At 49.6% G+C, this 19,772-nt stretch overlaps 1 protein-coding gene across 4 annotated transcripts; it reads left to right on the forward strand.

Annotated features, from left to right (window-relative positions):
• Positions 1–839: 839 nt before the first annotated feature.
• C13H2orf92 (chromosome 13 C2orf92 homolog) lies at positions 840–19,691 on the forward strand. Of its 4 annotated transcripts, none has more exons than XM_033100932.1 (9): positions 840–1,571; positions 2,374–2,673; positions 3,719–3,781; positions 7,990–8,082; positions 10,113–10,175; positions 12,184–12,276; positions 14,863–14,940; positions 16,372–16,470; positions 19,371–19,691. In XM_033100932.1, the coding sequence occupies exons 2-9, from the start codon at positions 2,577–2,579 to the stop codon at positions 19,388–19,390; spliced, it is 606 nt and encodes a 201-aa protein (XP_032956823.1). In that variant the 5' UTR covers positions 840–1,571; positions 2,374–2,576; the 3' UTR covers positions 19,391–19,691. The 4 variants fall into 4 exon arrangements, with proteins under 4 accessions (XP_032956823.1, XP_032956824.1, XP_032956825.1 ...); XM_033100933.1 differs by having other exon boundaries at positions 3,719–3,763; XM_033100934.1 differs by lacking the exon at positions 12,184–12,276.
• The last annotated feature ends 81 nt before the right edge of the window (positions 19,692–19,772 follow it).

The raw sequence follows: 19,772 nt of genomic DNA on the forward strand, positions 1-19,772 counted from the left end.
CTCGCGGGCGGGAGGTCCCCTGTCCAGGAAGACGTCTTCCGGATTCCCAGCGCCTCCGACTACACCTTCATGGGCACGCAGTCCCCAAGGAGGCCGGCGCTGGATATTATCACTCAAACCATTTCTTTACTGAGCACCGACGAGGACCCTCTCCCTTGTAACAATTACAATTTCGTGGTAACTTGGTATCTGGCGTTTAGCCAGCGCCTGCTATGGTGCTTGCGGAGCATTTCGACACACTTTACGTGGATTGCATTATTCAATCCAGGCAATAAGTCTACCAGGTAGTTGTATTATTATTCCCATTTTACAGATGTGGGCACTGAGGAGCCTCACATTTATGTAACTTGCCCTAGGTTATGTAACTAGCAACAGCTGGGGCCTAACCTGCAGGCAGCCTCCATCCGCGCAGGAGTCAACGTGCAACAATCCTGAATTCACTTATTAAACTGAGCCGTAGTGATGGCCTCTATATATGCCTTTCCCATTGGATTGTGAGATTAAATTTGGTAAAATTGAAAAACATCATAAAGTGCAGATATCATTAAGTATACATTCAATGGTTTATTATAATTCGTACATGTTGTTGAAAACTATAGAGAAAACTCAGCTACGGAGGCAGGAGGGCAGGCTCCTCAATTATCAACTGAGATAACTAGGAAGAGGAAGAGCTCAGAAACCTTACTTTCGAGGGAGAAACAGAGAAAGAGAGAGGAAAAGAGAGAGAGGTGGGTAAGAGAATGACAGTGCAGGAGAGAATCCTCCAAACCCTGTAGGGCCAGCCACTCCCTCCTGCTCTTTGGAGCCATCCTCTCAGCACCTCCCAGACAGCACCTCCTTTTCTCTCTGGAATGTCACCCTAGCACTTAGATTTCTTCTCAATCTGTTACTTACACCCACTTTACAAAATAAGGACTGTTGGTCGGGAGAAGGGTTATACTTGTCAAAAGGACTCCTCATGGTTAACTGGGCCCAAATTCATATTCCCAGTCTAGTAGCCATTGTTTACAGAGCCCCCACCCCCACCCCCACACAGAGCTGCATTGCTGCATTGCTGCACTGCTACATTGCTGTATTGCTGCAGTTCAGGGAAAAGCCACAGACTGGGATGCCAAGACTTCTACACAGTGTTCCTGCCTACTAAAGCTCGCCTGTATAAAGGACTTCTTGGAATGTATTTTGACCAATGGGCTGAGACCAGCCCCATCCAATCAGAGCTGCACAGTTTTATACTCATTTGCATCTTTACTGACCAATCAGAGTGGCTCCATAACGACCAATCAGGACATGTGATTCCAACCAATCAGGACATTGCCGTTTGGACCAATCAAACTTAAAATTTGGATCTTTCTTTGCATAAAAATAGACAGATGGGGACCAGGGCAGGCACTTTCTCTATGTAAGTGGGCCTCCGCTTTGTCTTGGAGAAGCACACTTTCGGTTTCCTCTGAGTTTCCTCAGTTTCCCTGAATAAAATCTTGACTTTTACTGCACCCTGGATTGAGGATTCCTGTTGTCCTTGGATTAGTGGCAGTAACATTTTGTTGACAAGACAAAATGCACCAATGCAGGTAAGTTCTTAGCACATATGGAGGAACCCATAGGGTGGGGTCCTTGAAGAATTTCCCTAGAATCAGACCCCAAAAGAAAGATGATGGAATCCTAGGCTTGATGCCACCTCCTCCTGGTTATGCTGAGAGTGTGAGTTTTGTGTTGTTTTATGTTCTTTTTTTGTTGTTGTTCTGTTTTTGTTTTTTTGAAGATATTTTAGAGAAATAATATTTATGCTGCTGCTATTACCTAATGTTATGGGTTGAATTTTGTCCCCCACCTCCCACCCCTAAATTTATATGTTGAAGTCCTAACACCCAGTACCTCAGAATGTGGCTTTATTTGGTGTGTCTACAGAGGTTACTGAGGTTAAATGAGGTCACTAGAGTGGGTCCTAATCCAATATGACTGGTGTCCTTATAAGAAGAGGAACTTTGGACACAAATATATATGGAGGGAAGAAGATGTGAAGACATAGGGAGGAGATGGCCACACACAAGCCAATGCAAAATGAAAATGCAGGGAAAAAAGTGCAGTTAAAGGTGCTAAAATATAAAGATTTTTCCTTTGAAAGTAGTGTGATACTTATAAAACATAACAAGGGAAATAGTGATACGTGAATGATAACATCAACTTATACTTTTGTTTATAATATTTTTGGTGTTATAATTTTATGTAACACAATAAATAATAATTTGATATCCTGATTTATCCTAAGATTTTTCTGGCTACTCTAGCCGCTTCCAATTAACTTAAGCTGATTTAATAGAGTTTTTGTTACTCGCGACTTAAGAGTTCTGGTTAATGTCCTACCGCCTTCAGGTCACAGCACTCGCAGGATGGAGGAAGGCCCTGCGGGGCACCAGAGTCCCCTCTGGTCCCTGTGCACAGAGCCTGGGCCCTCCCTCTACCAGCTGTAGAACTACCTCCACCCATTCCGGTTGTGACTTCACAGATCGGCGAGTTCCACAGTATCCTGGCTGAGGATTTCAGGAGGTTTCCTTCTCTCTAGTGGTGTCCAGACCATGGTAAAGCTGAGAGGAGCAGGGGCCCTCTTATTTGTCCTCTTCCTGGACTGTTGGCAGTGTGCAGACATGCATCAGCCTTTCCCACCGGTCGAAGGTACGGTCACAGGTAGATTGCAGGGGCATATGGAGAAGTGGGAGACTCACTGTGAGTCTCCTTCTGTGAGCCCTGGTGTGGTGAACCTGGAGCCTCTCATCACCCCAAATCTGCCATAGGAATTTCTGCTCAGGAGAAGGGAGTAGCTTTAACATTTTTCCTAATTTTGCAGCTTTCTCAGAATCCAGAGCCCCACAGGAGGGTAGCATATATAAACATACATTTTAACTTTTCATTATAAACGTTTTCAAACACACACAAAAGTAGAATGATTAGTAGAATGCACCTCCACGTGCTAATCAGGCTGAGCTGGTGTCACCTGCTCCCTCACACACATTGTTTTCAATAACAGCTTGAGACATTTTTACGTAGCATAAAATTCACTCTCTTAAAGTGTGTAATTCAGTGTGCTTAGTATATTCAAAGGGTTGTGAACTACCGGTATCTAATTTTAGAGCATTTTCATCACCTCAAAAAGTCAGTCACACTCACTGCCTTCCACTCGCCATTTACCATTTCCCACAGCCCTTGACAACCACTAATCTGTCTGCTCTATGGATTCGTCTGTTCTGAATAGTTCATACATGGAGTCATGTGGTCTTTTGTGACTGGTTTCTTTTATTTAACATACTTTCAAGGGAAGTTTCTCTTCAAAACCTGCGATGTGTGTCTGTCTCCCTCTGTTGTCCCCACACTGAGCACTGAGCACAGCGGTCAGGTCACAACAGATGATGACCTGAGATGGGAGACGCGAGGGCATTTCTCCTTCCACAGTCACATCAGCACCTTTTATCTCCTCTCCTCGCAGGCCTCCTGAGGTTGGCGCGTTGCCCACCAGTCGCAGAGGAGAAAACCAAACCCACAGCACTTTACTGCCCAAGCCCACAGGCACTCAGAGGGGGCCTAGAACCCGTGTGTCCCCTAGAGCAGGCCCCTTGCACGGTGCTGTTCTCGGAACAGCACCGGGAGACGATCGACTTGCGATTACACGCGGAGCCAGTGAAAGAAAGATTTACTCACAGCTACGGTTTACTTTCCCCCACAGGGTCAAATGCTGACCGTTCACCAAGTTCAAAAAATCTGGAGGAAGGTATGGCTAAAATATTTGGTAAGTACCTTCCCCCGTGAACCAGTCGGGCTGTGTTTGAGCGTCTCCTGCGCATCCCTGGCCGGCCCCCAGATGACCTATCGGCTGCCCTGATGGGAAGGGAGGTGCTTTGCACGGAGGCTGGAACCAGTTCTCTAAGTGGCAGGCAGGCAGGCAGATTCCCTAGAAATCATCAAAAGCATAGAAGAGCAACATGCAGAAAGGATTCTGCTCCTCACAGAGCGGGGGGTCCACCCTCTGGCAGGTGTTGGAAGTGCAGCCTCAGTGCCAGCGGGGACCAGGTGCATCACAGCTGCCTGGAAGGTGCCCAGGAGATGCTGCACGTAGTGGAGGCGGTGAGGCCCTGAGGCTGATTTCGGCCTTCTGCCCAGGTCCTCAGCCTAACTGAGCACGACAGTCCCCTGGGAGATTGTCACATAGAGACTTCCAGACCCACCCCAGCCACGAGGTTCCTTGGTGTGGGGTGAAACCTCTGCGTGAGTCAGTTTTTAAGCCCTCCGGGTGAGTCTCAGCTGGGACTCTCTGATCTAGCCCAGGCCTCCCGTTTACTGCTGGAGAGTAACTAGGCCCAGGGAGTCCTGCCAGAGGTGAGACTGAGGGGAAGGTGTGAAACCCCAGCCGTCCAGATTCCAGAGAAGTCTCTCCTCTCTGGTGCTGTGTGGGGGTCAGGAGTGGACCCTGAGAGCCATTTGGTCTGCAAAAGGGCTCCTGGGACGGGAGCGTGGATGCTTCCCTGTGGGTTAGGAGCTGCTGGGTGTTGTGATCACAGGGCCATGCCTGCCAGTCCCGCTGGGAAGGGGACGTCTCTGTACAGGAGACGTGGCCCTTTGTTCCAGGCGCCGGCCCATGCCAGGAGTTCTGGGTGCGCCCTTCTCCCATGTGCTGTTAAAGACGCTTCAGTAAGTGTGCCATGACCGTCTGGCTGGCTGACGGGTGGCGAGTGACGAAGGAATGGGTGCGGCCAGCTCCTGCAGTCCCACTGTCCCTGCTCTCAGCAGTTCCAGTTCCCGTCTAGGAAGGAGGAGGCTGCGCTCTTCCTCGCAGGTGCCCCGTGTCTCTGAACCCACACGTGTGGGAGAGGGTATGTGCCCCTGAAGATGGGTGTCTGGTTCTGGGTTTGGGAGGATCCCATCTCCCTCGAGAGCCTTCTGGACTGTCCAGTGCCCTGCAGTGTCGGCCTTGGCATTGGTGGGCCGCTGGTGAACTGGCCGGGTTCTGTCTGAGCAGCATTCCGGAACTCGTAGGTCAACCCGTTCAGCAAGGAAGGGGCTGGCGATGAGAACTCATCATCTGGAATGAGTGAATGTGACGGTTAGTTTTTTTGTGTCCTTATTGTAAGCATCTAGTCAGGGGGTGAGTAGACCAAGGTATCGACTGCCTTCGTAAAAGGACTCAGAATAAATATCACATCAATGTGGCTTAGCAAAGTAAACCTAGAAGGGGAAAATGAAATGGTTGTTTTCAGGGACAGGTAGAAACCGAAACACTTTATAAGAGAAGGAGAAATTGATGTTTCAAAAAATGTGGCTATGAAAAATTAGTAACAGGTTTATAAAAAAAGTTTTCTAAGCTTATAGAATCTATTATTCTTCTCCCCCCTCCTACCCAGCCTCCACCCAATTTTTGTGGGTATGGTTTTCATATAGAACATTTGTAAGTGGATTTGAAACCTCTGAGTACAGCCATGTCTTCTGGATTTCTCATGTCCTCAGCAGTCCTGTTAGGACATGGAATTGTCTGCTCACGACCCCCCACTCCCGGTTCTTCTCTTGGCCCTGGGAGTCCTGTGGCATGTTGGTGGGGCCGTCGTTGGTCTGCAGCAGCTGCCTGATTATTGCTTCAAGGACTTTGCGTGAGGCTCGTCAAGTTAGTGCTGCAGGTTCTTCATGTCACGCACTGACCACCAAGGCCGCTGTACCACCAGATGGGCACCAGAGTGTAGTTGAAGGGAGATTACTGGCACCCAGCATCTGTGCACAGCAGTGGTCCTGGGGGTCTCAGTGACGACTCTGGTCACTCAGTCAGACTCAGCCTGGCCTGGAAGGGCCCACTTCCCCCTCCTGGTGTCCTGGGGCTGTATTGGTTTTTCTCTCCTCTCTGCTCCGGCCCTGGCCTTGTTGCTCTGTGGGTGTGTGGGTGTGTCTGGTCATGTCTGTGTGTACCTGCTTCTCCACGTGTCTGGATGGCTCTAGGATGTGGACCAGGCAGCAGGTCTCAGTCCTCTTTGAACATCCAGCTCCTTGTGCAGTTCTGAGCAGAGCTAGGGCTCAGTAAACACTTGGCATCTGAATGGCAGGCTTCTATTCTGTCTCAATTTGCATGGGCTTTATGAGTTTTAGGAACCTAGATGCTTGGGTCCTCCATATAATAATGGTTCATCAAAACTGGCCAAGGTTGGGACTGGTCCAGTGGCTCAGGTGGTTGGAGCACCGTGCTCCTAACACCGAAGGCTGCTGGTTCGATTCTCACATGGGCCAGTGGGCTCTCAACCACAAGGTTTCCATTCCTTGAGTTCCATAAGGGATGGTGGACTCCACCCCCTGCAACTAAGATTGAACACGGCACCTTGAGCTGAGCTGCCGTTGAGTTCCCAGATGGCTCAGTTGGTTGGAGTGCATCCTCTCAACCACAAAGTTGCCGGTTTGATTCCCACAAGGGATGGTGGGCTGTGCCCCCTGCAACTAGCAACGGCAACTGGACTTGGAGCTGAACTGCGCCCTCCACAACTAAGACTGAAAGGACAACAACTTGACTTGGAAAAAGACCTGGAAGTACACTCTGTTCCCCAATAAAGTCCTGTTCCCCTTCCCCAACTAAAAAAAAAAAATCTTAAAAAAAAAACAACGAAAACTGGCCAAGGTCATGTGAGTGAGGGACATGCAGGTGTCACCAGAGTCGCCGTGCCAGTTAAGAATGCACTTGGCTGCAGTTACCGGAGACCTGAATTTAGTGGCTTCAACAGAGGGTAGTTCACTTTCCTTTTGTCACAAGCAGCCTGAGGGAGGCGGCCATGGCTTTGATGCAGTGCTCAGTGGCTTCAGGTCGGGGCCTGTTTGTCTGAGATCATCAGAGCCTTCCTTGGGGCTTATGTCTCTTGGTCATAAGATGACTTTTGCAGCTCCAGAAATCATGTCCACCTTCGAGGCAGGAGGTAAGGGGTGGGAAAGTGCAGCTGCAGCACTGCTTTCTCTTCCATCTGGAGGAGCAAGATTCTTCCAGGGTCACAGGAGTCTTCAGAGGAACTTTGCAAGTCCCACAGCCCCCCCCCCTTGTGACCAGGGAGGGTGGAAAGGACGCGTCTGTCTGAGGGCTGGCCTCTGAGGCTCCAACCACAGTAGACAGGAAGGGGGCGAGCGTGGCTAGTGACGGAATGCCACAGAATCTACGAACATATTTATTTTTTTCTGTCATATGTTAATTACATCTTTGTTTCCTTTGTATTTTATGTCCTTTTTTCCTTCCTTACCCACATATTATTCCACTTGTGCAGGGTTCCACTGAGCAGAAAACAAGCACTAGCTGATCCGGGGCCCTTGTTAAAATTAGGTGGTGAGGAGCAGCTTCCAGCTGGTCCTCACTCTGACCTGTGTTATGTGCATTTATATACATAGTTTTACTCAATTGTCACAGAAGTTCTATGAGTTAAATAATTGTATTCCTGTCCTATGAGTGAGTCATCTGAAGATCAAAGAGGTGGAGTTATTTGCCCGTTGGTAAACAGCCAGTCTCTAGACTCGGACTAGGTCTGTCTGCCACAAGAGCAAGATTCCCCTGTGAGCAGCTTCCTGGGAGGGGCAGCAGGTTCCACGGGAGGAAATTATGTGCTTCTTATAGAAACAGGACAGAGGTTTGTTCAGACAGAAGGACAGCTTGGGGACAGTCTCAGAGGTGGGGAGAATGACGACATGAGTAAGAAGAAAAATTATGACATTAAATAGCGGGAGATTTGGAGCAGTTTCTATAGTAGGTCTGTGTTTCCTGTCCGGCATAGCTAGTGAAATCACAACTTTTCAGAAATGATTTTGACAGATGGAGTTCCCCAAGGCCAGGCCTGGTAGAGCATGACATTCTGTATCCAATAAAAGATGCATTTGTGAGTGAATACACTGACTCAACCGTATTCCTAGACAACTTCAGGTCCTCACAGTGCAGACTGTGTCACTCCTGCCCTGCTGGTATTAACCTGCCTTTCTTTGCTTTCCCTTAAGATGAAATTCTCCTGCAAGTTTTTTCCAGTATTACCTTTGATGAGTCAAGAAGAACAGCAGGCAAATCAATGACAAAGAGAGCCACAGAAGAAAGCAAGTATATATCTTTAAAACTATGACGCACATATTTCTGCAGGCCTGTGTATTGTCTTATTGGTATTACCCTATCATTTTAGCGTCCTTTAAACCAGGTATGTCGGGGCAAACACAACTGGAGACGTAGAAGGAAGAATTACTCTCTCTACCCTTCTAGCAACTATGGCCGTCTCTGGTGTGCAGTGTGGATAGGCCTGTGGTTTGGGCTGATTTCTTCTGTTCAGGTGTCGGGCAGCTTCTGTCACAGTGCAGGCTGCTCAGAGGACAGGCACTGACTTCCAAGCGGCATGATCTGTTCCTGGGAACACTGGCCATGGGTAGTTTAATAGTGTTCCACTCAGCAGTGCCTGTGCTGCGTGCGTGAGTGCCTGGGTCACTGGCTTTGAGAGGGAAGCCTTCCCACCTCCCTCCTCACCCCCAGCTTCTGGAAAATACTTGCACTGAGAAGCAGGGCCAATTTCTGCCTTTGCACTGATATGAAATGCCAAAGCTGAGGGGAAGCCAGGGGTCACATATGCAAACAAGATACACCTTAGCCCCAATCACACAAGTGACAGGGAAACCCTGTAAGGAGGACACTCTGTACAATAGGGAAAAAAATAAAATTGGGTAATTAGTTTTCAGGACAAGCAGGCATGTGTGCCATATAGAAATTATAAGACTATGAGCAAACCAATTTTATAACTAACGCCCTGCCAGCGCATTTCATGAAGCACATATTAGAACAGTGACCGTTTTACTAGAGTCAGGAGGCTGTGCCTGCACGGGTTTTGTTCTGCATCCTTGGCTGACACCATATGAACGGTACGTTTTCAGCAAAGTGCTCACATGGTTCAGTGCACCTATTCCTAATGAGTCTCTGATGTCTCCGATGCCTGTGTGTTTGTCATTTATCGGATCAAACTAGTCAGACTTAAAGTCATTTGGCATTTACGATGCAGGCTGTGCTACCAATTTTCCTGCAGAGTTGAAAGCTGTCATGTTCACAAAACTTCTCAATGGCTATGCAGATTGTATGCCAGGAAACAAGTGAAAATCAGCGATGTCACCAGTTTGGGGTTACAGTTCAGATTTGGCAGACACGCAGGCTTGCTCCGTGGCACTCACTCAGGAGGGGTGCTGTGGCTCTGGCAAGCACTTCATTAGGGAGTATGTTGCTCCTCCTTGGTGGTCACCTACTTTCCTGGGGTCAGGAGAAAATGGCTGGCTTTGACCTTAAATCACGAAAATGTGTCTGGACACTGAGACATCGCAACCTCCAGAAAGAGAAGCCTGAAAATATAGCTCCAAAACTACCCAGGTCGCTACGATGTTCTAGTCCAATTGAGTCATGTCCTTGAGGAACGACGGGAATGTGAGCAGACATCTTAAACTCAGTCCCTAGTGTCCTAAGAGAATTGTCAACCGGTCCATTTCATTTGTACCGTCATGTTTTCATTTGGCAATGAAATCAGGGTTCCTTGGGCTGAGCAAACAACTCAAGTGGGGACAGCCTCAGAGGTGAGTCCCTCCGAAACATAGACCCAGAGTATGCAGTAATATTGCTCACCTCCAAAACAAGTAAGCACTACATTTCAAAATGGTGACGGTCCCTCCTATGGGCATCGATCCTTGGATGGGGAAAGTTTCTCTTCAAAACCTGCGATGTGTGTCTGTCTCCCTCTGTTGTCCCCACACTGAGCACTGAGCACAGCGGTCAGGTCACAACAGATGATGACCTGAGATGGGAGACGCGAGGGCATTTCTCCTTCCACAGTCACATCAGCACCTTTTATCTCCTCTCCTCGCAGGCCTCCTGAGGTTGGCGCGTTGCCCACCAGTCGCAGAGGAGAAAACCAAACCCACAGCACTTTACTGCCCAAGCCCACAGGCACTCAGAGGGGGCCTAGAACCCGTGTGTCCCCTAGAGCAGGCCCCTTGCACGGTGCTGTTCTCGGAACAGCACCGGGAGACGATCGACTTGCGATTACACGCGGAGCCAGTGAAAGAAAGATTTACTCACAGCTACGGTTTACTTTCCCCCACAGGGTCAAATGCTGACCGTTCACCAAGTTCAAAAAATCTGGAGGAAGGTATGGCTAAAATATTTGGTAAGTACCTTCCCCCGTGAACCAGTCGGGCTGTGTTTGAGCGTCTCCTGCGCATCCCTGGCCGGCCCCCAGATGACCTATCGGCTGCCCTGATGGGAAGGGAGGTGCTTTGCACGGAGGCTGGAACCAGTTCTCTAAGTGGCAGGCAGGCAGGCAGATTCCCTAGAAATCATCAAAAGCATAGAAGAGCAACATGCAGAAAGGATTCTGCTCCCCACAGAGCGGGGGGTCCACCCTCTGGCAGGTGTTGGAAGTGCAGCCTCAGTGCCAGCTGGGACCAGGTGCATCACAGCTGCCTGGAAGGTGCCCAGGAGATGCTGCACGTAGTGGAGGCGGTGAGGCCCTGAGGCTGATTTCGGCCTTCTGCCCAGGTCCTCAGCCTAACTGAGCACGACAGTCCCCTGGGAGATTGTCACATAGAGACTTCCAGACCCACCCCAGCCACGAGGTTCCTTGGTGTGGGGTGAAACCTCTGCGTGAGTCAGTTTTTAAGCCCTCCGGGTGAGTCTCAGCTGGGACTCTCTGATCTAGCCCAGGCCTCCCGTTTACTGCTGGAGAGTAACTAGGCCCAGGGAGTCCTGCCAGAGGTGAGACTGAGGGGAAGGTGTGAAACCCCAGCCGTCCAGATTCCAGAGAAGTCTCTCCTCTCTGGTGCTGTGTGGGGGTCAGGAGTGGACCCTGAGAGCCATTTGGTCTGCAAAAGGGCTCCTGGGACGGGAGCGTGGATGCTTCCCTGTGGGTTAGGAGCTGCTGGGTGTTGTGATCACAGGGCCATGCCTGCCAGTCCCGCTGGGAAGGGGACGTCTCTGTACAGGAGACGTGGCCCTTTGTTCCAGGCGCCGGCCCATGCCAGGAGTTCTGGGTGCGCCCTTCTCCCATGTGCTGTTAAAGACGCTTCAGTAAGTGTGCCATGACCGTCTGGCTGGCTGACGGGTGGCGAGTGACGAAGGAATGGGTGCGGCCAGCTCCTGCAGTCCCACTGTCCCTGCTCTCAGCAGTTCCAGTTCCCGTCTAGGAAGGAGGAGGCTGCGCTCTTCCTCGCAGGTGCCCCGTGTCTCTGAACCCACACGTGTGGGAGGGGGTGTGTGCCCCTGAAGATGGGTGTCTGGTTCTGGGTTTGGGAGGATCCCATCTCCCTCGAGAGCCTTCTGGACTGTCCAGTGCCCTGCAGTGTCTGCCTTGGCATTGGTGGGCCGCTGGTGAACTGGCCGGGTTCTGTCTGAGCAGCATTCCGGAACTCGTAGGTCAACCCGTTCAGCAAGGAAGGGGCTGGCGATGAGAACTCATCATCTGGAATGAGTGAATGTGACGGTTAGTTTTTTTGTGTCCTTATTGTAAGCATCTAGTCAGGGGGTGAGTAGACCAAGGTATCGACAGCCTTCGTAAAAGGATTCAAAGAATGCTAAATGAATGAAATTTGTGATCATTTTCTGTGGCTTACAAAGTAAATGTAGAAGGAAAAATAAAACTGCTTTCCCCAGGGAGATGTAGAAGAATAAAAACTTTTAAAAGGGAAGGAGAAATAAACATATTTAAAGAAAAAACAACTGTGAAAAATTCAGAACAGTTTGATAACTAAAGATTTGGGAATTAAGAAAGGGTTTTCTGATTTTAAAAAGGCTGTTCTTTGTTTTTACCCACATATCCTTCACCCATTTTTATGGACCAGCTGGGGAAGGTGTCAGAAGTGGTCAGAATGACGACAGAATGAGAAGGGAAATTATGACACTAAACATCATGAGCTGTTGGGCCATGTTTCCAGCCACATATCTTTAGTGAGCAGTGTTTGCTGCCCAGGGTACACAGGGCAACCAGAATTATCTTCAGAAGTGATTTAGGTAGTTAGACTTTGCCCTTCCAAGGGTAGGTATTTTGGAGTACCGTTTCCCATGTCCATTGAACTTGTGCCACTTGTTCCCTATGTAGACGACTGAGGGCCTCACAGCATGGCAGGGTGCGGGCCTGCACTGCGGCTGCTGTGTGACTTGCCCTTTGTACTTCTCTCGAGATGAAATTCTCCTGCAGATGTTTTCCAATGTTCCCTTTCATGAGACAAGAAGAACAGCAGGCAAATCAATGACAAGGAGAGCCATGGAAGAAAGCAAGTATATGTCGTGAGCTCTGTAAACGCACATATCTCTGTCGGCCCTTGTGAGAGCCGGCGGGTTGGTCGTGGGCACCCCATTCCACAGATGAGACCGAGGAGAGTCGATCAAAGCCCAGGCACACTGGGGAAATGACAGAAATGAGGAGCATACTCCTCCCTAAAGCAGCTTCACATTATTTTTGAAAAGCAGCACTTTGGGAATTAAGACAGGTGTTTGATCACAGGTCACCAGGACCCAATTGTGTAGTGGAAATTGCCAGCAGAAAGCACCCTGGGCAGTGGGGAGGGGCACTGCTGGAATTTTGCACGTGGATGTGAATCCTAATCCCCGAGGTTCTTCCCCAGCTTCTGCCTGGGCTCCAGCCTCGCAGTCAACAGTCGCTGGTGCCTCTCTGGACACTGACGCACACACTTGGAATCTGCATTTCCAAGTACAAGCAGCATTCTCTATGGTATTAGCATTTCAACACTTAAAGTGGGGGCCTGAGGTGCTCACAGACTGACGAAACCTTTTCCCTTTCCATTTTTTTTGTCATGTGTTTCATCAAAGCAGCCAGTGTTGCAGGGAATTCTCCTGAACCAGCATCTTTTCTCAGCCATGTGGACAGAATTTCCAATAATGGTAACTGCAGATGGGTAGAATTGTCATTCTGGATCGATACATAATACCTCTTCTTCCTCTCGTCTGAGTTTAGAACATATGTGAGGCTGAGCTAAGGGCCCAGCAGATGGAATGCAACCTGTCTTCTCGAGAAATACATGGCTGGATAATGAGGGTGCTTCACCCTGAATTAGGAAGTGCCCTAATCACTGGTGAGGTTTAGGGGACCCATGACTTCTCCAGACCCACCCTGTGAGACACTTTGCTTCTGTAAAATTTACAGCATAGAGGAACGGATCAGATTGTTTGCTTTCCCAGGGAAGATGGGTGCCAAATAGAGGAAGGTACTGGCCGCAGGCACAGCCAACTCACCAGTGAAGTCCCGTTCTTCCCTGGAGGTGGGGTACTAGGCAGGGGCTGAGCATGGTTCTGAAGGGACGCCCCAGAAGAGTGTGGGAAAGTGCTGCCCACTAGCTGACGGTTGACTAGCAAAGGCCCCTGTCACAGTTCCAGTGATGGAGGAGGCAGATGGGCCTGAAGACAGGATGAGGAACTAGAGTCCCATGAAGCATTTCTTCCCTCAAGAGATTTAAAGATTGAAAAGGGAAAATAGACCCACAGGTCACTGTCTGACCAGCAAGTGTGTGGTCTTCCTGGGTGCAGGAACATGAACCAGGTAGTGGTTCCCAGATCAGCTGAGCGTCAGCTGTGGGGAGCAGGATGAGGAGGGAGAGCCTATTGGAAACCCCGCTTCCTGGAACCCACCGAAAATCCAACAGCGGAGTCCAGGGCTCTGCACATCTCCTCAGAGTGACTTGTCTGCAGGCAGCAGCCACCAGCCCCTGACCTTTGGAACCACTGAGTTGGATAGTTTCCTTCAGGAGGATCAGGACAAAATGTTTGGTTTTTTAACATCAGAATTAATTTAGAACTTCCCTCTCATCTTTGCAAACGTTATTTTCTAATCAATGCCTTGTTGTATTTAGGGCTGTCTGTTTCCCCCTTTAAATGTACTGGTCCTCACCCTTCCAGTGCACATGCTGAAATGACCCTAAGACAGATCACAACAATATCTGTGCCTTCATTAGACTGTGTGTCCCAGGGCCGAGGAGTTGAGCTCTGACACATAGTAGGTGTTTAGTCATATTTGCTAAATGAGAAAATATGTAAACGAATGAATCGTACATTTCTCTGTAACAACAATAATCACTATTATAACGAGAAAATTAAAATATGCTGAGCACTCACTATGGACCAGACATAGTAGTTTTCCAGCTACGTTATTTCATTTCCGCAGCAGTCCTATGTATGTGGCATTATTATTATGCCCCCATATTACATACGAACTTGAGTAACTTGCCTCAGGCTGGGCAGCTAGTAGGAGCCACTGCTGGTGTTTGAACTCAGGGTGCCTGAAGGAGACAGCAGTTAACCCTTGCTGAATGTCTGTTTTAAAGACACATTGTGGCTGATTTTTCACCTCTTCCTTAGCAACGGTGACCATTCAAACAAATGATTAGAAGGTCTGGATCGGAAGTGGGGGAGGACACTACTTTCTGAGAAGTGAAGTGTCTTGTACACAGTGTGCACAGAGTTCCCGTTACTGGGGTCCGGTCCGCTGGACGGATGCTAGTCCTCAGCTAACACTGGAGGTCCTGTTCACATAGAATCAAAGGCTCGTTTCAATGCTAGAGTCTCCTAAGACTATTAAAAAAACACAGAGAAATTATGAAGATGTAAGACTTCAACTTCTTGAGCATAGAGCCAAAATTCCTCGGTTCTGTACTCCTTTAAGACACTGACCAGGCCCAGGGTGTGAGTGGCAACGTGAAAGCACCGGCAACTCGCATTCTGTGCCAGCTCTGGAAGTGAAGTGGGCTGTTGCTCTCACAGCCCTTGGGTTTCTAAAGTTGATGTTTGGAAATTGACTGTATTACGCAAAACTTGATAATTGTGCTTTTTTTTTTTTTCCCCCACAGAAAATAATCCCACAAATGATGAAAACCATAACCCACCACATGTGGAAAACATTCTTCAAACTCTCCAAAGAACCGTAGGTAAGTGAAAACGTAGGACCATACTGATGATAAATGGGGATTCTGGCTCCCAGTTCTCCTCTTTGTTTTGGTGGTACGGAGACCAGGAAAGTAAAACATTTATGTTCAACTGACGAGTCTGTCTTTTTTACAACTCCATGAAAAAGTGAGGCAAACACAGCCCTTTTGTAGACCAACTCCATGTTATCTAGTTTTCTGTCTGATGGTTAATCTCTCAACTCTGCTTTGACAAGTTGGCCACTCAAAGTCAAGGAATTAGGAGTCGTATTATACTAGGAGCTTTTGCTCTTTTCTTAGCCAAATTTCTGTCTTTACCCAGAAATAAGTAAGACCTCATGAGGCTGTAATCACACCCCCTCATGACAGTCGTAACCCAATTGTCTTATTCTCGCTACTTCATGAACTAGGCCAAGGGAGACTTATCAAAATTGTCCCTGGGCACTCAGAGCTCTCCCATCAGGGACCGGCTTCCAGCTTGGCCTGAGGTTTTCTGGGGGCACAAGCTCCATTACTTCTCACTCTTCCCCATTCCCTTTTTGACAGCCCTACTTTCTAACTGTAAACAGTCCAAACAGATCTCTCCGGAGCTCCTACTCGTTGGTTCTAGTTTGTTGCCCAGAAGTTCTCAGAAATTTCCTCAGTCCCTTTCTAGGGCCATTCCTGTGTTGGGCAGACAGCTTTCTGGCTGCCCAATTTTCCCCAAGCTGAGTTCACTCGTGCCCTTTGACAGGTCTGTGTGCAAAGGAGTCAAACACAGCCAATGACAGAGGTAGGATGCAAATACTTCTAATTTTCAATCCGGCCTCTTTCTCCTAAACCATTCTGCGGTCCGTTTACCCATAAATGAATATTTCAGTCTAGTTCATTTTCCTATCTTGCCCTTACAATTCAAGAAACATTTTTATAGTACTTTGTGGTTTATAAATTTTCATGAACATCATGCCATCTGTGAGGTAGGTGTTCTTATCTCTGTTTTATATGAGTGGAGACTGAGGCTCAGGGAGGCTTGCAATTGGCTGGAAGGTTCTCGCTCGCTCGGGTGCCCGACCAGTGGCATCAACATCACGTTCCCAGGCTCTCCCAGACCTGAATCAGAAACTCGGGGGTGAGGCCCAGCGATTTTTTTTTTAAATTTAACAAATGTTTTTCAATTACAGTTGATATTCAATAGTGATCTGTTTTAACAAGGCCTCCTGGTGATTCTGACACACACTCAACGTGTGAGAACCACTGTCTCAGTCTACACCCAGAAATTTGTTCAATTAAAAAAATCAATAAAGAACACAACTTTGATGTACATTTGAACTCTTCTCCAAAACCCTCCCTAAGTCCTCACTTTGACTCAAGAGGAAGTTACTTTTATCCTAGACAGAACTAGTCACAAACCCCAATGGTTTTTAAAGGAACACGGTTTGCCTTTGTCTCTTGTAGGTCACATTTCAGAGGAGAGGAAGAGGAAGGCACCCTCTCTATTCAACAGGGCTGTAAGCGAGCCGTTAACTACAGTGGATCAAGGAAGAGTAAAGCCAGGTAATGTCTGTAGCGTGAGCAACGAGGAGACACTGAAATACAGAGGAGTCAGAGCGTGTCCGTTTGCCTTTCACGGTGTTTAAACGGAGTAGATGTCGGCACACCTTTAGTTCACCCACAAAAGCATAGGAACTGCAGTGAAACTTAGAATTTAACTCCAGGAGTCGGGTCACTTTTCCACAAAGATGCTACTTTTATGTTGTTTCTATACAGCCAGGGCCATGCATGCCACAGGCGTCATCTTGGGGCCCCCGGACGGGGCCCTGAGGCTCTCCCACTACAGCAAGGGATAAATGCCACACGTGAACCTAGTCCGTAATCGTCAGCCATGCATTACCTGAGCCTGAGCCTGTTCGGCATGGGGAGGAGTTGGCCCACCACGGCAGCATGCGGGTACCCAAACCAGTGCAGCCCGTCCACACTCCCCCACTATCAGAATCTCAGCTGTGTCTCTTCCTGACTCGGAGGGTTAGATGCTGACTTATTCCAGCAGAGCCTGTACAGTGGCCTGCTGCCTCCGGACATGGCAGACATGCAGGCAGCACGTGGAAAGGCCTGGTTTTCTCCCCATAACCCTGGAGGACCCTTGGCCAGCACCGCTTGCCGGCATCACCCAGCAACTGTCCCTTCAACAGCTCTCCACACCAAACCGTCGGATTCCTGTCGTCGTGCCTCTGTGCCCATTTCCTGGAGTCCTCTTCCTTTTGGGTCCATGCTACAAACGGGGTGACAGAAGCTCGAGGAGTCCCTGATGCCAGCTGGGCTCTCCTTCCTTTGAGATCTAGCTAAGATTGCCTTGTGCTCCCAAGCCCACACACACCACCTTCAAGATTTCTGCATGTCATCAGAGGGCCATAAGAGCTTGGGATCATCTCGGGATCACGTGTGCCTTATGGCACAGAATTCCCCAAACCTACACACATGAGGCAGGTTGTGTATACGACAGAATTTCCTGAAAGTGGAGTGGGGGCGGGAGGAAGAGGACAGCAGAGAGAGGTTGTAGCACTGCCCTGGGTAAAGCTTCAAACGAGTATCTGATGCCATTGTCCTTAAGAGCCATCGCAGTACGACTGTCACCTCCCCTGGTGCCTCTGCCTCTTCCCTGCATCTGAACTCTCCTCGCTTCTCTGCACTTCCTACAAAGTGTGCTTTGTGGGACCTTCTTCTTGGTGGCTTTGCTGCTTCCCAGCTCACACCCACAACATCTCACCTCCACCCCTGAAAAGCTTACGAATGTGTTTTCCTGAACAAAGCCAGTTCCTTCCCCCGAGAAGTTTTCTGGAGCCAGCAGCTCAGATGCTAAGCTTCCATGTCTGCTACAGGCAGCAGGAAGAGGTTGTCCCTGCAGCTCAATGTGGGAGCCTCTCCGCTCACCGTGCCACGGCTCTTCTTATCTAGACACCCAAAGCAAGGCTGTGCCGTGCACGCAGCTTCCAAGCTTCCTCCAGAGGGACATCGTCATTGCTGCCATCTCAGTGGCAGGGATCCTGGCGGCCACGGGCTTGTTGCTGCTTATGCTGACCATACACAGCAGGAGGAAGCGGCCATTGTGAGTGGCTCTCGGCTCCCTCCTTCCTTCCCAGAACTCATGGGTGTTTGTCCCGTGCCCCCGCCGATCCCGGGTGGGTTCAGGAGGAGGGCAGGCGTCTAACCTGGTGGTACGTCATCAGCACCACCTGGCAGGAGCCATGAAAGCACAACTAACCCGGCTGGTGGTTTTTGGGTGCTGCCTTGGAGGTTCTGCGTGCAGTGGGGTTTGGGGGCCTCCGGTTTGGGCCATGCTGGCCTCTACAGACCACACAGATTAGGCCACCCCTATTTCTGTGTGAGGTCTACTGAAAAAGATGATGCAGCCTCTGGCTGGAAGACCAAAAACTAGGAACATGGATGGAGAAAAAAAGGAAAAACACAGTAAAAGGGTAAAGGAGGCGGCAGCAGCCCTTGTCCTCACTGGTCCAGCAGCACTGCTGGTTTGGATGTTGGAAGACGGCTCTACTGGTTGGGAAACGCCCCCTCCAGAACCTCCCACAGACTTCTCTGTCCTCCCCATGATCCTGCCAGTGAAGGGTTAATGCCTGGCCCAGCAGTGGCCACTCTCACTGGTCAGTGCCTGTCCCTACCAGATGTTAAATATTTTGATTATCCCCCTGGATTAGAGGGCTCGGGCACAGTGGCTCTAACCACGAGCAGGCACCAGGAAGTAAATTGTTTACAAGATTGTATATATGTATCATTGCACCTTGAAATTATGGGTGTTGTTCTGCATCTCTGGTCACAGGAGGAGCAGCTCCCTGCAGGCGCCTCAGGTCCTGTCTGACACTGCTGGGCGCTGAGCTCCTGCACAGAGAGGGGACTGTGGTGTGGCACCAGGGGTGAAGTGTCCGGCCCTGGCCCTGCCCACTCTCTGACTCCGCGGCTGCAGTGTTTTAATTCCCCAGCAGCATGGCACAGCTTTCCCTAAAGGTGTCCTTTAAAACGCCAGGGCTCCCAGGCCTGGAGACGCATGCCACCAGCCACTACCACCTCACAGGCAGCTTCCTTCCCTGAGACAGGAATGGGCCCCTGAAGCAAAGGACAGCTCTTAAGGGGGCAGGGGTTAGAGATGGAAGATGGAAGGAGCTCATGGAGACAAGCTTGAGCCACTCCCCATTTCTGACGGGCTCACCCACTAGCTTCGCCATTTCCCTCTGTGCCTCTTGGAGGCGTCAGAAGACGGGGTCACGATGGGCTCTATCCCACAGAGATCCACCAAAGCTGTGGGAGCCTGAGCGGGGAGGCCCTGGGGGAAGGAGCTGCACAGAGGCAGAATGGACTTCACACACAGTCCCCACCCCTCAGCAGGGCACAGCAGGGATTCTCATCATGCAGTTGTGCAGTGTGGCTCTTGTGTTTTGTTTCAGATACTCTCCGGCAAACATAACGTATAACATTTTCATAATGAACGGAAAGACTTGGTGGCAAAAGTCTCAAGAAAAGGACTCCAAAAAGTTTGCAGGAAAGCAGAAACAGCTGAACTGCGATTCCTGTGTCTAGGCCGCGCGGGCAGCCCAAGCGCCTGGGAGCTGTGAGGCCCAGCTAGTCTCTAGCCACACCCCTGAGAGGCCCCTGGATTTCTGGCTGTGCGGTGTGCTCTGCATGCGTACCTTGGGCGGACCAAGAGAAAACACCTTATCCCGGGATGCTTACAGTGGAATGGGACTGTGACAGCAGGGGACCTAGCACATTTCCCCGCAGACAAACCTGCCAGTGGACTTCTTTATTAAAGCATTGCTTCATCGATTCAGCCATTCCTCGGCAGACAT

This window comes from Rhinolophus ferrumequinum, assembly GCF_004115265.2.
Source record: "Rhinolophus ferrumequinum isolate MPI-CBG mRhiFer1 chromosome 13 unlocalized genomic scaffold, mRhiFer1_v1.p Super_scaffold_3, whole genome shotgun sequence".
Classification (NCBI taxonomy): Eukaryota; Metazoa; Chordata; class Mammalia; order Chiroptera; family Rhinolophidae; genus Rhinolophus; species Rhinolophus ferrumequinum.